General features: G+C 45.0%; 1 protein-coding gene across 2 annotated transcripts in view; it reads right to left on the bottom strand.

Annotated features, from left to right (window-relative positions):
• Positions 1 to 7,125, bottom strand: part of MCTP1 (multiple C2 and transmembrane domain containing 1) — a 362,568-nt gene extending 355,443 nt beyond the window's left edge. For both annotated transcript variants that reach the window (XM_074994208.1, XM_074994209.1), the window contains exon 1: positions 6,112 to 7,125. In XM_074994208.1, the coding sequence (XP_074850309.1) occupies positions 6,112 to 6,717 (606 nt within the window). In that variant the 5' untranslated portion in view covers positions 6,718 to 7,125. The remainder of the gene's footprint in view (positions 1 to 6,111) is intronic.
• Between the last annotated feature and the right edge of the window lie 12,821 nt (positions 7,126 to 19,946).

Below are 19,946 nucleotides of genomic sequence, written 5' to 3'. Positions count from 1 at the left end.
AGAAGTACTTGAACTAAATCGGGAAATAAGTGTCAAGTCAGGTTTCTGACGTCTCCTGGAGTTTGTCAGAGAGATGTTTGCGCAAAAATTTTGTAGTAGAGCTAGTCAGTTGCCCTGCTGAACACAACATTAAATATTACAGAATACACGATGAAGCGTTTCTTTTTTAATGTTTTCTTCATCAGTATTTCTAAGCTGATTTTGTATTTTAAATATACTGTAAGATTTCATAATGTAAAGATTCCAAGTTACTATTTAAACTCACTGGAACAAAAGACATTTTAAATTAACCAGAGCAGTTTAGCACATTCATAACAAATGTCATTGTTTTTTGAAAAAGGGAACATTAATTTATTGTTATTTGCATGAATACATCTTGTTAAATGTTGGTCTAGCTTAAGCTATGTTTCCCAAGATTTTAGTCACAAAGGATTTTTTTAAACTTAGAGTAGTGATTTTGGTAGTACTCTTAAAACTAGTTCACATAGAAGTAAAAGGGCAACTCATTTGTCCAGCTATCTGGAAGAAAAGGAATGGTGTCCCTTAAGGCATGAAATAGGAATAGGGATGGATAGAAAGGACTGGAAGATTTTGGAAGCAAATTTTTTGTACAGTAAACACCCGATTTACATAGATGTGTCTTGGGCAACCTTCATGTAAATCAAGTTTTGTGTCAATTGGAAAAGGGGTGGGGTGCGTTGGGGAGATTCCCAGATTTCCTCTAGCTGGGGGAAATTGGCAGCTGGAGACTCCATTCCAGCCAGCAGCTCGGGCTTCCCCTGCAGGTGGGCTGGGGCCAGGTTAGGGGCAGGGTGTCTCCTGCTCCAGCTGCTGGCCATGTGGAACAGCCATGGAGCCCCTGCAGTCCCCCAGCCATGGTGTAGCTTGGCCCCAGGGCTGCTCTGATGGCAGCAGCTCCAGCCACAGGATGGCTTGGCCCTGGGCAGTTCCAGATGCACGTGACCCTCTTCGCTCCTGGCACTGCAGTGCTGGGCAGCCATAAGGCAGGAGCTGCTTCCTAAGGAGCCCCTGAGCCAGCTGGCAGCATGGGAGTAGGCAATGAGGTAGGGTACTCCCTCAACTCAACTCACATTAATATAAAAACATGTAAGTCGAGTCCATGCAAAGCTGGGATCTACTGTACCACAATAGGTAAAATGAAAGTGTGTTTAGAGGATGTTCTTTTGAAGGATGTTCAGACATTTAGTTTTTATGCTAAATTCACTCATTAAAAGCTGAAGCTGAATACTCAGATTATGCATCTAAATACCTATGCAGGGATTTTTAGAGATGTTATTTTATAAACTTCAACTGCAACATAGTGAAATATTTAAAGCAAAGTTTAAATTAAGGCTCTGTAGACATAGTAATGCACAACTGTTTTTTTGGGTAAATAAGGTAGGTACATGCCTGTTAAATGGTTTCATTGCTTCCGAAACATCTTAAAAAGCAGGAAGACTTTTCACTTTTAAGTTATGCACTGTGGGTGAAGAGTCACCAGCCTCCAAGCTGTGACAGCACCTTCAGGAAGGGTCATAATAGGGATGGTAAGAGGTTGAACACAGACTCAGGGGAGGCATTATCCCACTTTGCCTCTCGTATCCACAGCTCATAATTGTAAATATGACAGGCAAACAAACAACTTACACTGCTAAAAGGAGCATCTTCTGTCACAGCTATATAAAGAAAGAAAATCTGAGGGGGGGGGGGGGGACGATTCCAGAACCTAGCTGTAACAGGATGGATCACCAAAATCCCTTACAGTCATCTCCTGGTGTGGTCATCAAGCCACTTGTGCACCCTTCTCTGGTCTCAGGGGCTCCCCACTGCCCTGTCCTGCTGGGCCAGAAGCACTAGTGTTTCCTAGCCGATGCAAAAGTTGGGCTTACAGCACAGACGCCGAACTTACATGGCTCTGGAAGGACTTGGCTATAAGTTTCAGTCAAACAGCTAGTAGGGGGACACAATCTACCTCAGTCACAGATGCCCTGTACTCCTTGCGAGAAACAAGGGAGATTGACAGGAAACTCCTGTCAACCCTCCTCAGTAAGGCCGGCCAAAGAAGCCAAGAGCAGGTACATTTATTCCAGCTATGCAACTGCAGTAGCTAGAACTGCAAATCTGTGCCTCGTGTAGACATGGCCCAACTAACAGATTTTTCTTTTAGACAAACTATTAAGGTGTGATACGCTCAAAACCATGTCCTCCAGTTATAAAGCTGCCATATGGCTAACTCCTCCCCTGCCTTCCAAGAGTTATTTCTACATTCCTCGTTTTCACTGTACAACTATATCAAGTTAAGGACTTAGTGCTGAGCAAAATTTGTCCTTTTGTTTATTCTAACTTATTCTTGGTTGAATTAATTTATACTGGAGGGGCCCCCACAGGAGAAGAAAAATCAATCCTTAAGTTGCTCCACACACTGACCTCCCATCTACTTCCATGGAATTAATATGCTCTTTATCACACACCATTTGATATAAACAGGCAGGCTTTCACTGACTGAGCTTGTGTCTCAACTCTGTTTTAAAAAGGTGACTAATATTACTCACACTGGTATAACTTCACTGAAGCTGGTGAAATTTAATTGATGTATGTGACAGTAGGGTTATGCCTGTAACGTTTGCTTTGCTATTTTAGAAACAAAAGAAGTCTGCAATTTAAAATTCAGCTTCTATTGCTGTAAAACATCATCCTCTTGACTGGATGTCCTCCAAAGTGCCCAATACAATGTTTTGCGGAGTTTTTATTTATTCAGCTATCAAGCTAAAAATTGTGAGTGTAGCCACAACTACTGTATTGATTTTTATTGCCACAAACATTAGAAGTAAACAATTAACAATTTATGCCTTTGCAGTGCACGCATAGTCAGAGAATGCATGTGGATAAGGGATTCTCAAACTCCTGACAAGAATTATTGCGTGACCCCCTGTGTGCGTGTGTAGAGACTGAAGCTTGAGTCCTTCCAAGCCTTACCACTCCAAGGGGGAGATAGTGGGACAAAGCCAAACCCTGAGTCCCACCATCCCAGGCAGGGGGACCAAAGCAGAAGGGGGCTGTAATCTCAGTCCCGCCACCCAGGATTGAAGTCCTTGGGCTTTGATTCTCAGAGATTGGGCTCAGGCTGCTCATGGTGACCCTATTAAAACTGGGTCAGGCCACTCCTGGGAGTCCCAAACCAGTTTGGGAACTACTGTTTTACATATGAATAAAATATAGGGCTGTCTAATGAGACCAAAGTCAGAAGGAAGCCATTAAGTGTAGTAGTCTGGTGCACACCACTGACTTACATGGCACCATTTTACAAAAGGCTGATTCATGATACATCTTAAAAGGTTTCCCTCTTGACAAAACTTAATGTTGAACAGCATACCAAAGTATATATAGTTCCCTTGAAAGGGCAGCAAGTGAAACAGAAAAATGTAGGAAAAAAGTATTTTCATGTTTATCAGAAGTGTCTTTTTAAATGCCAAACAGAGTAGACTGCAAAAAGAGTAAAATATACCCCACCTATTGTAATCAAAATTCACATAACCCAGAGCAATGGAAGGACACCTATAGTTGTATTTTTAAAAGAACTGAACATTATATTGCATTTTATAGACTTTTTTTCCCTCCCTTAAACACACAAGAACTCATTCATTATCAGCAATATTGCATCTTGGTTTTGACAAGTCTAGACATAACACTTCCTCTTCTCATTTTAGTGAAAGCTAAAAAAGAGTCACCAGATGAAAGAAAATTTCCACTCATTCTAAAGATTTAACTTTAAAAGTTAACCCTTGTAAACATTGTCCATGATACAAAAAGCAGTGAAGAGAAATATTCATTTTATAAGCTCTTGATTAGAAGTTATTTTATTCTGATATCAAGCAGCAAAAGTAATTTAAGTTTCCAGGCTCTCCCTCCAAAACGGGGAAGCTCTATGAAGGCCCTGTTTCAGCAGAGCAGGGGGACTACAAATTATGGTGAAAGCTAAACATTTGGCTTTGATGCTGCACAGATTTATGCGAATAGTCAACTTTATACATGAGCAGTCCCTTTGACTTCATAAAATTCAGAACACAAGTCTCTACAGAATGAGAGCCAGACTTCACTCAGTGCTGCCTAAATCAAGTACTTACACACTTCATCAATTCTTCCTGACATGTAAAAACTAATGCATACCTTGTAATTAAGTTACTCCTTTCTCCCATAGCTAAAGTATATGTTCTCATACTACATTGTCAAATAATTATCCCTGCAAAAGTATTTGATTGCTTAGACATACTATGGCAACTCTGTAGTGACTCACATATCATGAATTTTTCTAGTAGGGAAATCAATTGTAAGAGTTGACAGATCAACAGGCACCACCAATGGACTTCAAATGGACAGCCACAAGAGCGCTTCAAATGCCACCTTTCTCCAAAGACCAGTAAGAAGATTATTTCGGCCTGAAATTACTGCAGTTCGCATTAAACATTTGCCAGCAGTGTGACAAATATTCTGCAAATTCATATGTATTTTTTCCTAAAAATATGTATTACTATATATGCTATTTGTACTGATGACATTTGTACATATGCACACTTTTCTATATTATGCAAGAAAAGTTACCCAACAAAAGCAGCGATGATAAATTAAAACTGACTGTGGCACAACAAGCTATTAAATTACAGGGCTTTCCTACATTAAACAAGTAGGAAACAGGCTGTAAACTAAACCACTGAAATTGTACTAGTATAGCTTCCTGAGAATGCTCTCATGAGGGTATGAGAGTGTCTTTTATTGGCTTATTTTATGTCACTGACTTTTGCTGTAGTTAAACCATTTCCATTCTTATTCCAGAATAAGATCAACATAGAGGAAATTACACCAATTACAGCAATTTAACTATACTGGTACCATTTTAGTAGTGGAACTAGAAGAGTTTCCAGTGTAGACAAGATGTTAGTGAGGCAAATTCTGACAACGTTAATGTTATGATGTGCCTTGCTATCACCAGTATATTTAACTGATTACTCCCGAAAATGCCCAGATCCTGCAACTGCTTCAAAGTTAAACATACTCAGAACTTGAATTCAGTTGAGCTGCTTACATGCACAAAATTATGTGCTCATAGTCAGCCTATGGAACTCTTTGCCATAGGATTTGTGAAGGCCAAAACCATAACAGGCCTCAAAAGACAAACTAAATTGATTAATGGAAGATCAGCCATTTGATGGCCATCAGCCAGGACAGGCAGGAATATAAAACCATACCCTAAAAAGTGTCCCCAGCCTTTGTTTGCCAGAAGCTGGCAACAGGTGACAAGGGATAGATCACTTGATGTCTACATGTTCTAGTAATTTTCTCTAAAGCACCTGGTATTGGCCACTGTCAGAAAACAGCAGACTTTATTGGATAAGCAATTGGTCAACACCATATGGCCATTCTTACACTATTAAGCACGCGCGCGCACACACACAGGATCAGGGCCAGAGTTTTTCTGGCATTCCCACATCACATCACACCTTTTCTCAGGCTTCAAGACCTAGTTATACTGTTAACACTAATCAAGGCACAATCCCCATATACGCACATAAAACCTTTCAAGTGTGCTCCAAATAATTTGCACTGAATAAGGATCTAAGATTTATACAACACAGAAGGTGGCCCCGTGGGCATATTTTGTTTTTTTCTACAAGCCTGAAACTCAGGCACCCATACAGTGACCCAAAGGGTGATGTTAATTACCCTGCTCGCAGCACCCCAGCTATGACAGTCACCTCTGCACTCACTTTTCCTCAACACACCACGCCCCTCTCCCATTCAGCGGGTAGAGCGGTGCACACGCTACAGCTCCCCCCACAGCCTGAGGCTCGCGCGCCACACGCCCGAGAGCCAGCAACACTTGCACTTGTTCAAGCTCTCATCTGAGCGAGTGTGGCTCCCGTGCCAGGGCGCTGAGTTCAGCTGCACCTCCCGTGGATGGAGACTGTCCTGTGCCTCGCACCTGTCATCCCACCAACACCTACGGGGGAGTTTCGCTACCGAGCCAAGAGGCTCCTATTTCCCGCCCAAACTACAGGACAGTGGTCGAGGTGGAGCCCGCGGGGCTCCCAGCGGCACCTACGGCGGGAAACTCACCGCGCTGCTCTCGGGTCTCTCCTCCTCGCCCCGGGCGGCGCTGGGCCCGTCCTGCAGGAGCTGCTCCAGGCAGGCGGTGCTAGGCAGGGAGGAGCTCTTCTGGTGGGACAGGTGGGCCTTGTCCACTCGGGCTGGGGCTGCGGGGGGCAGCGGGGACGAGGCGAGCGAGGGCGAGGCGGAGGCGGAGGCGGACGAGCCATCACGGCGGCCAGGCTGCGGCTGCCCCCTGCCCTGGTGGTGGAGCAGGTGCTCGCGGAGGCGGCGCAGGGCGGAGGCGGGCTCGCCACCCGGCTCCAGCGGCTCGGCCGAGGAGCAGCACAGATTGGGCTGGGAGGAGGAGAACACGCGGTCCAACACCTGCTTCCGCCTCTTGAAGCCGCTCCAGCGGCCGCCGGGCACCGGGTCCGCCTTGCCGCCGCCCGGAGGAGGCGCGGTGGGAGGCTGGGGCCCCGCAGTGCGGCGCTCCGCGCCCGCCCGGCCGCTCCTGGCTTTGCTGCCCAGCTGCAGGTTCTTCCAGAGCCGGGCCTGGAAGGAAGCCGCCGGCTCGGGCTCGCTGGGCTTGTCCCCGGCAGCAGCAGCAGCAGCAGCCGCCGCCCGCGGCTCCATCCTTTTCCTCCCGCCTCCGCTCCCCGGCGGGCTGGGGCTCCTACTGCGGCGGAGGCTGCGGGAGCAACAGCAGCAGACCCCGCCGGAGCCCAATCGCTTCAGTCCAGCCCCAGCTAGGGAGGCAGCTGCGCCTGCCGCCGCTGTAGGACGTGCAGGGAGGCCAGTGCCGCCTTCCGGTACTGCAGCAGCCCTGGCTCCTTGCTGGCTGGCTGGCTAGCTCCTAGGGGCTTGAGCAGCTCCAAACTTTACCTGTCTTTAAGTCCCTTCTTGCAGCTGCGGCTGGTTGCGCTAGCGGGGGTTAGCCACCACATGTGCGATCATGGAGCAAAACCCGGCGCGGAGGGGAAATCATCGCTTCGGATTAGGGTGGGAAGTTTGCAGCGATGAATTTGCAGCGAGTCTCCCTGGCTGCCGACGACCTAGCCAGGCCTGCAGCTGCTCGGGATCTTCAGCGGCGCGGATTGGGGCTGAGGTCCCAGGTGGTGCTGCAAACGCTGTTATCACTGAGCCAATCGCGAAAGTTAGGAGTGGACGGAGGGACGTTGATTAATTGGAGTCACGGCTGAGGAATGGGCGGTGAGGGAGCGGTTTGTCCCCGTGCCCACCCAAAGTTATAAAATACGTGGGTGCGCTCTGCCTGCTCCCCCTTCTTTCTTTACTGTATATGATCCTGGTGACAAGTTTCTGTACAAGAGAGAGAATGTCAACAGCTATTATTGGTATTTAGCTACAGGTCGAACCTCTCTACTCCGGACCTCTGTTCTCTAGTAACATCTGTAATCCCCCATGACGGCAGTGAGCCGGACGACCGCTTATCATGGATGTGGCTAAGTTTCCCATAGTCCTGTGAAGTTTGTTTATAGCCACCGCTCCTGTCTGTGTGCTGTGCTGTTATTTAGCTTCATTTATCCCTAAATGTCTTCTAAGAGCCCAGTTGAGCAGCGCAAGTGGTAGTAATGTGCAAGACAGTATTGATCTCCTGTGGTCTGGCAATGAGTGTGGACCAGAGAAGGTCAATCTATAGGAGCAATGGCAATATAAAAATGAGTGCAAGCCTGTAGGCTAGTTCTGAGAAGTGCGGGGGGGAGGGGAATGAAAGGCATAACATTTAGATCTAAAAACTCCTGGGATTTAGGATTTCCATGGTTAGTGTGAACATCAAGAACATAGTCCGTCTATGCCTCCCCTCAACATAGCAGTAAAGTCGGGCTGCAGGTTGGGTCTAGGGTCTCACTCGGACCAGTTGTGCACCATTACCTTCAGCAGTTGTACCACCAAAGGTTTTCCTTCCCACTCCCTTCAATTATACTACATTGAGCTCCCACGTGGGACGGTTAGTTTGCTCTCAGTGGAATCTGGGTTTTTGGCTGAGGAAATTAATCTGAAATTATAGGCAAGCGTTGTTTGGCAAATCTCGTTTGAAAACGAGGCTGAAACAGGTGACTCTTCTGACAAGCACATTTGCTTGGGGATAAGCATCTCTGGCTGCATCTCGCTCTGACACTTTCTTTTTAATAAAAATTGTGACTTTCTGAAAGCAAACCTTAATAGTAAAGGAGGAATTTTACAGCTGCCTCTACTCTCATGATCCCAGGCTGTATCAAAGTAAATCAACAAATGGATTGCTTCAGGGAGGGAGAAAATAGAGACTGTAAATAGATATGGACTTAATGACGTTTGACCTGCTTCAGGTTCTGAACCTTTCAGCTTGGATCATTATGAATACCTGATCTAGTCTCCCAATAGTATTTTCCCTAAAGCCATTTGCAGAAGTGTCCGTGTTGAAAGCGGTAATATGGAATTATGTTGGAGCACTGATTAAAATGGCACAGTAACAATCCTGGAAGTCACAGAAAACATTGACCTTAGTATGCAATTTATCCAGAGGTACATTTTCTGCTGTGTGGCTATATCCTTGCCTAATCTTTACCTACTTTTCTGAAGGTGTGAGAAAAATCTAGAAGTTTCCAACTTTCAGAAAAACAACAGTAAAAAAAATTCTTTACAAGAACAGATCTGGAAAAATCATAAATAAAATAAGCAAATTAAATTACACGTAATTATACAGTGCTTTTGTAGCCCTGTTTCCATGGGATATTAGAGATACGGTGTTGTAAGAACCCTGTATAACTGCAAAGCTTGTCTCTTTTAACAACAGAAAGATACAATATATTACTTCTGTTGTTGTTTCTCTTATTACATTGAATTGTCTGTTCTCATCCCAACGAATACAAAATGTGGTATAGATAAATAATAGAACAACAACCTGGAATTAGCTCTCACAATGTTCATTTATTTATTTGAAAAGCTGAGGGATTCAAACGTTGAATTTTACAACTGCATTCCACAGTCAGGGACAAGGCCAAAGTAAGGACATACACAAAGGGCCAGACCCTCACCTTGTGTCCTTCAGAGTAGCTTTATTGACATCACTAAGGTACACTACCTGAGGATCTAGGCCTGAATATTAAGGACTCTTGCTCAAACTGGTCCCATTTTTGTGTTAAATTATAAATCTAGTGAGTGTATGTTGCTAATGTAGCATAGAAGGAAGTTTTGTTGATATACATCCAACATGTGGCAATGGTGGCTTGTATTACTGGGCAAAACGATAAGCAGATCAAAATCTCCTCAACTTGTTGCATCCCAGATAATAAGAGACAATGTTCTTGCAATCAGAATACAAGGAAGCAATTATACACAAAGAAACAGTCATGTAGGACAGGGTTTTCAATAATGTTTTGCCTGTAAAATATAGAGGTGCAAATACAATTTGCACTTACAAAACACAATGACAAAGTGAAAAATTGCATATGCAAATATATATTTTCCATGTATCGCTTCCAGCTTGTATATGTTTTGCAAATCATCTTCAGTGCTTCTGAAAATCTGGTCACTAAAATTGCTCTTGGCTTATATCAAAATTCCCAAGAGAAAGAGAAAACATAAAAAGGCGGACAGATTTAATGCTAAAAAGCTAGCAACTAAGAAAAACAATTATTTAACCTCAATAGCCAAAGTGCAAAGCCAAAAATATTTAATCAAAGGATTCAAACTAACATCCAAAAAAATAGGCAAGAAATAAATTTATTTTTGCCCTTAGTTTTCATTGTCTTAACTCTGGATGCCTAGTTAGGTAATTAGTTAGATTGCTAAACTGCTATAATTCCAGGCCGGCCATAGATTACAAATAGATGATTCACCTGCCTCGAATGAAATAAACATCTTTCCAAAACCATATGTACAGAAGAGACACTGACCAGTGACTAAACTGGCCTGCTCCCTAGTAATCTTGCTTTCTTTGAAGCCGTTACCTAGATTCCCATTAAATATGAGACAGAGTTGAGCTTGTTTGTAATAAGAACTATGCAATCTTGTAAGAACCGTCCTTACTGCAAAATCAGGCTGGTGAATTGGCACCTAGGTCAGAAAACTCGAGCTAGGATAAACCCAGGGTGAGCATTCATTGAGGGTGAAATCTGTGAATGCTTAGATGAGGAAAATGGGAGTCGAATGAAGAGTCAGAGGTGAGGAAGAGAAACGAAATTGGACAGGGACAGTTGGAGACAACAAGGCAGAAAGTGACAAGCTTAGAAGGGCATTGGGAGAAGAGTCTATGCCTGTAGGCAGCGAGTTATATGGGCCCATAGTGCCCTGGGGATCAGAAATATTCCTAGCCTGTGGCCAGGCACCACCAGAGCTCATCCCCTGTCCTCCTGTCCACACCCCAGCCTTCCCTGGACAACTTAAAATGTCCCAGTGGCCCCACCACCAACACTGGCAGAGCAATGGGTCAGAGCATGCCTCCTCGCTCCCTATGGCTGTGGACACCTGTGGCCCGGAGGAGTGGGGCTTGGGTCTCCATGCACTCTCCCCAGGTGAACCCTGTCCAGCCCATGATCCACTTATTGCCCTCCCTTGCCACAGACCAGGGGTCATCAACCTTTCTGAGGCAGAGTGCCTAAATTTGATCTTTTTACCTCTATGTACAGGCCAAGTGCCAGTGATACTTTTTAAAATCACTAAAAGTCCTCCTTACAACAGCTTCATGAATAACTAAATTAAGATGCAGAGCTTTATCATTTTGGTGGTGGTTGATAGTACTGCTCTCAGCTCCATTAGCTGAAATGGGAGAGGTCTGTGCCATGGATCTAAACTTTCCAATCCTGGTGAACCATGTCAGTATGACTATGATGGATGCCACATGATGGAACTATTGCTTTTTCAGTTTGCTTTTTCAGAAACCTAATTACACCCGAAAATGTTAAAAGATCATTTTTGCAACTGTCCAGCACTCAAAAGCTAGGAAATGCCAGAATTAAGGTTTTCTAGGAAATATAAGTGTGGTTGTGTATGCATTGTAATACAGTTGTTTATGACATAGGCACATATTACTTTTTCCACAGGCCCTCTACTTCATTCAGGGCACAGGATGGACTTGCTATGGGGGAGGGATCAGTGAAGATTACACAGTGAAAGCCATTGTCTGAAGAGCCCTGTCTCATTTGTTGGAGGTGTGTAGTGAAAGATTTTGTGAGCTGGGTTGTTTAGTTACAGCAACTCACACCATCTTGGGGTTAAATATATCCAAAACTGGAGGGCTGTCTAATGTTCCATGGCAAAATTGAAAGAAGTCATAATAGCATAATCTGGCATTAATTAGTCAACTCAGTATAAATAGGTTTATAAGAAAGGGAGTTATTGTATATGTGGAAATCGCTGAGATAAATTACATTTTGAAATATGAATCTAGAAAGAAGGATCACAGCAAGTAGGCTCATGACATAATAAAACCAGAAGTCACATTAATTTTAAAATTCCTGCTTTGAAAGGAAACTTCAGCAGTGAAGAAGAGTGAGCATGCAATGGCAGATAGGACTTGACACCAAAAATAAATCGTTTTCACAATGTACAAATGAGCTTTTATACAATGCAAATACATAATTTATATTTGTAAAAAATATTTATCCCTGCCTACACTAATTTCAGCTGTGGCAGTGTGAGCTGGGAAGGGAGGTGATCTCTCAGCTATCCTGTAAAGTCCCAGATAATTATGACCCTGGTTTACACCTCCTCCTCATATTTTATCTGGAATCCTATTCACAGCAGTGCAGATTCCAAACACTGGAATAAAGTGAAAATGCTTATTATTCCATACTAGCTTCAATTTCTAGCACAGCTGTTTGTGTGCAGTTTCCACACACGGTGCATTGCCTAAATCTGATCCTGAGGTGATAAAGGCATGGATGTTAGTTGAAAGCACCAATTAAGGAAAGGGAAAAGGTCTGACTCAGCTCCAGATTAAGACAGATCTGCTGCAAACACATGCCTGGGACCCTGGTTCCTAAAGTTCTAGGATGCCTTCAGCATATCAGCTTTCTTTTTAAAAGGATGTTTCCAACTTCAATAGTTCTGAAGGAAACCTTGAAAACATGCCCTGAATGTACACTGATGAATGTCTGTATCTGCAGACAGCCTGAATACAACAGCTTTGGTAAGTGTGAACTGCCCTTTATCTTACAGTGCCGTTAACTTTGAAAATCATTACCTCCCCCCTTCCAAAAAATGGACCATCCTCTGCTGAGGAGCTGTTAATAACAACTTGTGCTTTTTCCAGTTGTTTGACAAACTCACTTACTATGTTAAATTGGCTTACAAACTCTTTGATGAGGGATAAGGTCTTCCAAAGTGTTTGTATAGCTACTTTGGGTTCAACTCAGTGTAAGTAATATATGTTTTACTGTGTCTTTTCCTGCCCCCAGAAACAGAGGAACCTAAGCCTTTGTTAACACAACTTTCATACACCTGGGTCCTTTTTCAAGTTTCTTGGCTCTCCAAAAGTGGTAATTGATGGGAAATAGTTGCTGCAGCTGAATGCCAAAATGAGAGCAGTGACAAGCTACAAAGGTTGTCTTGACCAATGATCACCCTCCCCCCCGCCCCGCCTCAATCCCCAGTTATTTCTGTCCCACCTTCCTTACACAGTCTTCCATCCTACCAACTATCCAAAATATTTACTCCACTTATGCTGACTATTATCAGAATAATTTTATGATTCTGTAAACATGTTTTTAAACGTGAATGATAAATGCGTGCTGTAAAATTCATGCTCTTGAAAGGGATCAGGTTTGGTTTAATGTAAAAACAGTAGAAAAAAACAGACTGATGAATCATCTTCATGCAGATACACCAAAACAGATTATAAAAAGCCCAGATTCTGCACATTACTCTAAAGGGCTATTGTGAGTCTTTCCAGCATCTCTGCTGCATACAGTGACTGCCTCTAATAGCTATAATAGTGGTATGGATTTCCAATGGAAGCAACTGTATGGACTTCAGCCAATAAAAATGTTTATCTGTCTTTTGACTTTGTTTTGATAATTCCAAAATATTTTAATAAAAATATTCAGATCTATTTCTAATATGAGTTCACCACTATCTTCATCCATCCACACAGACATTTTGTCCATGTTGTGTTTTTATCAAAATATAAACTCATTGGGAATGAAGATGTTCTACTCTGCGAGTTCCGTTCATTTTAACAGCACCATTGTAAGCATTAGCAATGTCAGTATAATACTTGGTGCACTGGGGTATTGGAAGGCCAAATTAATGAATCTTTGTAAAGTGCTTAGAGATTTTCAAAGGAAGGCACCAAATAGCTGCAAAATGTTATCCACAATTAAAGCCAGTGCAAAACTTAAACCTTTGCCAATCATTATGCTAAGAGGTGCTTTACAAGAAAGCAATATGCTATATGATTGTAGGCTAGCGGTAAGGATACTGTACTGACTGCTGTACATATGGGACTCTGAAACTCACTGCCACACGCAGGCAAATAGCTCTCTCATGTGTGGTAGTGACTTTCAGAGTCCTGCGTGCAGCTGGTCTGACTGCTAAAGTGGGCCTTAGGGCAAAGTGAGAGGGGACCCCAGCTCTGTGCCCCTAGAAGGGGCAGGGCCAAGGGTGGTCAGCCCTTAGTTCCCATACACACGCAGCTGTGCAGAGCTGCAAAGCAGAGGACTGCAGCTCTTTGAAAGGGTCCAGAGACAACACACCTCCCATCAGCAGGTCTGCTTGTGCACACAGTGTTCAGTACAGTATCCTCTTTGCTGGCAATGAGACTAGCTAATGTGGAGGAGGAAAGGGGGCAGTTGCCCACGTGCCCAGCAATTGAAAAGAGCCTGGGGACCTCAGTTGCTACCAAAGTAACTCTGCTGAAGAACATCTCTTGCTTGAAAGTAGTTTTTGATACTTGGCTCAGAACCTACCAGTGCCATATCAAAAGAATAGTTTAGTCAAGAGATGCAGCTGCAGCTCTCCCCAGACTAGGCAGGAAGAGGGCTAGGGCTGGAGCTGGCTGGCCCAGGGCTCCGCTGGTGGGAAGGAGACTTGTGGCACAGGCTGAGGGAAGGGGATGGGCCCATGGATGTTTGCCCCAGGCCCCTAGCAGCTGTTGGGGAGCCTGCTGGCAACACTTCTTGCCATATTGACAGTAATATGTGCAGAATAGACAACAGGTTTACACTCATTTAATAAAAGCAGAATATCACATTCTGAGAGAGCCTTCTGTCTGCGTCCTTCATTATCACTATTTCTAATTTTATGGAAATAGAGTTGAAAAGATTATTCATAAATTCTGCATTTTCAGAAGAAGTTGACTAATCTGCCATCCAGCTTTTCAGTCTGCTCTGCCTGTTTGGATGGTGGAAATGGGGATGATGTCTACTTGGCCTAAGTCAAGGTGATGCCTCTCAGTTGAATTCAGGTCATTCACCATTGTAGGGTTAATGTCTATCAAACTAGACCCATGGAGGACGCTGAATTAGTAAACCTCTTGAAGCTTTCCTAGTTTTAGCATAACTGCTCTTTGGCAGCAGTTACTGAACTCAGCTGAGATATCTTCAAGCATTCATCAAAGTCACTAGTGTGCTACGTGGTTGGCCTCTGTCATTCAGCGTCCCCTTTCTTTCAATAAATCTGTGCATACAGGCCCAGACTTAGGGCAAAGCAAGCAAGGCAGCACTGTCAGGACCCCACACGCCAAATGATTTCAGCATTCACAGCCCACCTGCTGGGCCCCACTGTCAGTGTGCCACCTTTGGCTCAGCCCACTGGCCAGGCCCGGCTGGGTCAGCTCTGTGTGCATCGGCACTTGCTTTCTTGTTTACATAAGCCAGGGTATGGTGTTCAATAGCTGTATAACACTGAACCTCTGAGCCCTGTGCTGGCACAGTGTAAAACAGCCATAAAGCTGATAGATCCAGTCTTCTGAGAACCTCATCCCCCTTGAGAGTCATGCCTCTAGGTGCAGTAGCACTGCTAAAGCAGGCTGTTTGGATCCTTGTGGAGAAAAAAGTAACAGAACTTGGGAATGGTGGCATGTCTGGAATGTGCCAATGCCTAATATTTCTTTCAAACAGCACTTCTCCATGTTTCTTGGTTTCTTGGTTGCTATTGATCATCATCTTCATAGATGCTGGCAGACAGTGCACAGAAAAGCAGCACTTTGAACTGCTTAAACTCAGAACTAGTCTCTGTCCACTGGTTACCCAAGGATTATGTGGGTGAGTGTGTTGGGATAAAGGCACCTGTGAGCTCCACCATCTTCCTGAGTTTTGCTCAACACAACTCAGTGTCTGAGCCAAAATGTGGTTTAATGTTTTAAATATTTTTTCTGGCCAGGAATGCAGTCTCCTTACTCATTATGTCATGTGCTGGATAGCTTTTCTGTTCATTTAGGCTTAGAGACAAAGCCCACTGGCAACAATAAGATTCAACTGTCTTCAATGTGCTTTGGATTGGACGCTTAAGCCTTTGTTATCAACAATTCAGTTTTCAAAGGCGGCATAAAATTCAGCAGTATTACCTGTCTAGGTACGAGCAGAAAGTTGAGTTTGTTCTCATCAGTCTCTGCCTATACGGTGCAACTAATTCAACACACATCCACTGTTACAACTGGACAATACTTATTTTTCAGTTTGCTTAAAATTGTGTCCAAATATGACTGAGCTATCATGATTCAAATTACAACGCTTGTGCCCTGAAAATGTAGCTAAAATTGGCAAAACTTGGTCTCATGACTGTAGCTTTTACTGACTTACTGCTTTAATCTTTCCTGGTTGTGTCACAACGTACTTGGAAATAGTATCTTGCACCACATCCAAAGAGTTTCAGCAGAGGGTGGGGAGGGGTCTTCTGCAAATAATCCAGTCAGTTCAACATTTGAAAAATCTACAGTGAAGATGGGAATGAATTTTTAAAGTTATTCAATTCAAAGTTAGTGCCCCAAAAGTTCAACTTTAGTGCCCAAAGATTGTCAGCAACATTAAGCAGCCAAAATTATATATATTTAATATAAGTAATGATCAAATAATAACTGATGTTGAATCTTGTTGAAACATTTCTGAGCTTGGGGCCTCCTCTTGGGGCCTCCTTGAAATGCTAAAAATAAGGTTTGTAAATGTGTATTCCAGAGCTGATGTTAGAGCTGAATGACTCTTTCCCCCACTGATGACGTGGACGCCCAGTCATACAGCAATGAGTAATATCTGTTACTGTGACAAAGTTGGTCTCTTTAATGGCAATACTTTTTGGAGTTGTGAGCAGGAGCTGTAAGGGAACTCCCTTAATTACTGTTTGTACTGGAGATGTAGAATTCTAGGGCCTGGTTTAGTGGAGAGGCAAGAAAATAAAACTTAGGGGTAGATTTGTTCTGGGTAAAGTTGGCTTAGGAATAGTCATTAACTCTGACAGTGAATTCAAATGAATTCAGAGCGAGCTTAACTGGGATCTAAGTTATTCTATAGCTCAAGCAAAGCCCAATTAGGATGAAAGCAGCCTGGAAAATATGGTCTGAAGATTTGAGGACTGATAAAAGAAGGAAGATTCCAGGTTACTGAAAACACAAATGTCTGCCAATGCCAGAGAACTAAAGAGAGTTGTTCATTTCTCCTCAGGGACAACAGAGGGAGATTGATTGTGTATGACAGTTCTTCTCTAACCTAAGCCTAGATTTTCTGATTGTCGGCTCACTGCAATATTCCAGGAGCAGTCTATCTCTACAGTGATATCCCTCTGGAAAGGGCAACTGTATTTTCTGCGGCCTTTAACACTGAAATTTTTATTTGGCCTGGGATCAACTTACTGAATATTCATCTCTCATCCATCAGAATAGTGGCTTACACTGTAAGGCAGAGGGAAAGTATGCTGGAAATGCAGTTAATCAACAGTAATTTCAGTAATAATCATTTATGGAATTGTTATAATATAATAGAGTGTCTGCAAGGGAATTGCCACTGCCTGCATAAAGAATTATCTATTTCTGATTCCACTTTTGCATTCTTTGTTGCCCATAACACTTTTATTACCTATTAGTATTGACTTTTTCCTTTCATCAATTTCAATACATAGATGAGATAGCAGATATCAGAATGAATGATAAATATCAGATAGGCTTTTTTAAGAATTGGGAAAACTAATTTATCCCTTTCTCCTATTCAGAGATTATCAGCAAAGAGGGTATTGTTTTTGACAGTCCTGTGTAACTTGAGGAGTTTCCTGTGCTAGGAAATCTTCATGGTTCTCCTACATGACACAAAACAGCCAGAGCTAAGAGAGTAAGATCCAGTATCTGGCTGTGTCTACACGAGAGAGATTTGTCGACAGAAGGGAGCTCCTATCAACAACTCAGGGAGCGTCAACACACACAGGCTGTGTCTAAACTAGCAAGTACATTCAAAATTGGGGTCGAAAGACAACCCTCTTTTGAAATTATCTGCTGAGCATCTACACACACTGAGATCTTTCAAAATTAACTTTGAAAGAACAGGGCTGTTCTGTCAAAGTCCTCTGTTCCTGCAATGTGAAGATTGCCCCCGCTTCAAAAGACTCTTTCAAAAGAGAGCAAGTATAGATGCTCTGTCGACAGCTCTGTAGAAGGAGGGAGTCCTCCATGGCACTGATCAGCCGGCAGGCTGAGGGGCCACTCACAGCACAAGTGGAGCTCTATGGCTCCAGCGTCCGGCTGTGTTTAAAGATGCAGGCTCCCACAAATCCCCAGACAGGAGGCTGAGAGCATGCAGCCAGCAGGGAGCCCACACTGCTGCACAGCCCACTCCCTGCCACGATGCCCCAGCCAGCCCATCACCCTCCCTGGACCCATTGCCAGCCAGCCAGCCAGCCAGCCCCCTCCACCACCACCCACCTCAGGAGCCCCCCCAAGGACATTTGGGAGGCTTCCCAGGAGGGGAGCCAGGCCCCAAAGCACCAGGCCCCCTCCTGGATGGAGGCTGAGCTGTGGGACCTCCTCGCCCTCTGATAGGATGAGGAAGTCCTACATCAAACGGGGCTCTGGCGCCGCAACACCATGGCATTTGAGCACCTGTCAAAGGGCCTGATTGGCTGAGGCAACACTACCCGCACCCCAGACCAGGTCAGATCCAAATTTAAAAAACTCTAGCAGGGCTATTGCAAGGCCTGGGACACGGTCGAGGGCAGCACCCACAAGCTGCCCCTACTATAAGGAACTGGACCATCTTCTTGGGTCCAAGGAGGCGGGACCCCCTGCCATCATCCTTGACACCACAGAGCCTGAGACCAAGCCAGAGATGGCAACAGAGGTTTAGGACCACCCACGACTGGCAGCCAGCACCAGGCGCCCGTGGAGGGTCCAGCGCCTGGACCCCATGAGCGATGATGAGGGCTCAGGTGAGGGAGGCCCTCATTGTTGATGTCCCATCTGGTCCATACAGCCTGGCCCCATCCACCCATGCTTCACCTGACTTCCTGGAGGGATGCATAGGTTGGTAGCGTGCACGCCAGCCACCCCAGGGCCTGAGGAGGGGGTGCTTTGTCCCGCCCAGGGTGGCCACAGGCCACGCACATGGCTGCTGGCCCCATTGCACATGCAATCTGGACAGCCACAATTCCCAGGCCCTGGCAGGGGGCTGACATGCAGCAGTCAGCACCAGGTGGCCAGAACAGCACCGTCCTGGGCCCAGGGAGCCCAACCACTGAGGGTGAGGGGCAGCGGCCCGAACTCCGACCAGGGAAAGCACAAGGCTGCCAGCGGGCTGTCCACAGGTGCCACTAGGGCAGAAAGGAGGAGGCAGGGGATGCTGCCTACACAGTGGCCCTGTGGGACATGCCAGCATACTGCGAGAGTGGCTTGCCATGGAGCGGAAGGCCTGGGATTGGGTGGTGGCCAACCTGAATGCCCTGACCCAGGCTGTGACCAGTCATCTGGCTCCAGCCACCCCCTTCTTGTGAGCCACTCTCACACCTGCTTCTCCCACCCTGACCCCACCTGGCCACGCTCCCACTCTTCCCTCATTGATCTACACCCGACTTCCATCCCACATCCCCTCGCACGAGCCCGACCTGTCTGGTCTGGTCCCAACCCACCTCACCCTGGCAGCCTTGTGCAGCTGGCCACCATGCTGGCAGCCAGGGCCAGCCAAGAGGAGGCCACACTCTCCACCCCCCCATGCTGACCTCAGTGAGGCCCTGGAGGCCTTGCCCCAGTCGCGCCCCCTACCGCCACATGCTCTCAGGCCTGGCCCAGCCCCAACGGAGGTGGATGCTCTCTTTCGAATGTGCGGTGGGGGCCTTTCAAGTGGGCAGATTGGACCTTCGATCCCCATTTGCCAGTGTGGAAGCTCCCTTTGGAAAGGCTGTCTTTCGATGATCAGTTTTGAAAGCCATCCTTTCGAATGGGAGTTGTAGTGAAGCATTCTGTCAACAGAGTATCAACAGAACTCTGCATTTGTCTTGACTGTTACCCCTCAAAAATTTGAGGAATAATGCTTCTGTTGACAGATTTCTATTTGCATCGTGTCTTGTCAACTGTTCTGCCAACAGAGGGCCAGGCAGTCTGGCTGCTCTCTGTCTACAGAGCTAATTGCGCTGTCGATCTGCATTTGTGTGTAGATACACTTGGTCAACAGAGATTCTGTTGACAGACGTTACTGTTACAGATGCTTCTAGTGTAGATGTAGCCTCTGTGGTTATATGGAAAAATGAACTCTCTTTTTGTCTTGTTGCTGAGGAGGGGAGTTTGAGCTTACACTACCCCATCCAGTCAGCACCAGTGCCTACAGGTGATGTCCAAAGATTTTGTGAAAGAGAAAAAAGGTTGGAAAAGGGTTATAGAGTCAAAACACACAAATTCAAGAGAAGGACATTAATTCCTACAGAACAGACTGCATTCCGTGGTATTGAAAGTGAAA

Source organism: Carettochelys insculpta, chromosome 5 (assembly GCF_033958435.1).
Source record: "Carettochelys insculpta isolate YL-2023 chromosome 5, ASM3395843v1, whole genome shotgun sequence".
In the NCBI taxonomy this organism is placed as follows: Eukaryota; Metazoa; Chordata; order Testudines; family Carettochelyidae; genus Carettochelys; species Carettochelys insculpta.
Note: the sequence above shows the minus strand (reverse complement) of the source record. Positions and strands in the feature narration are given on the sequence as shown.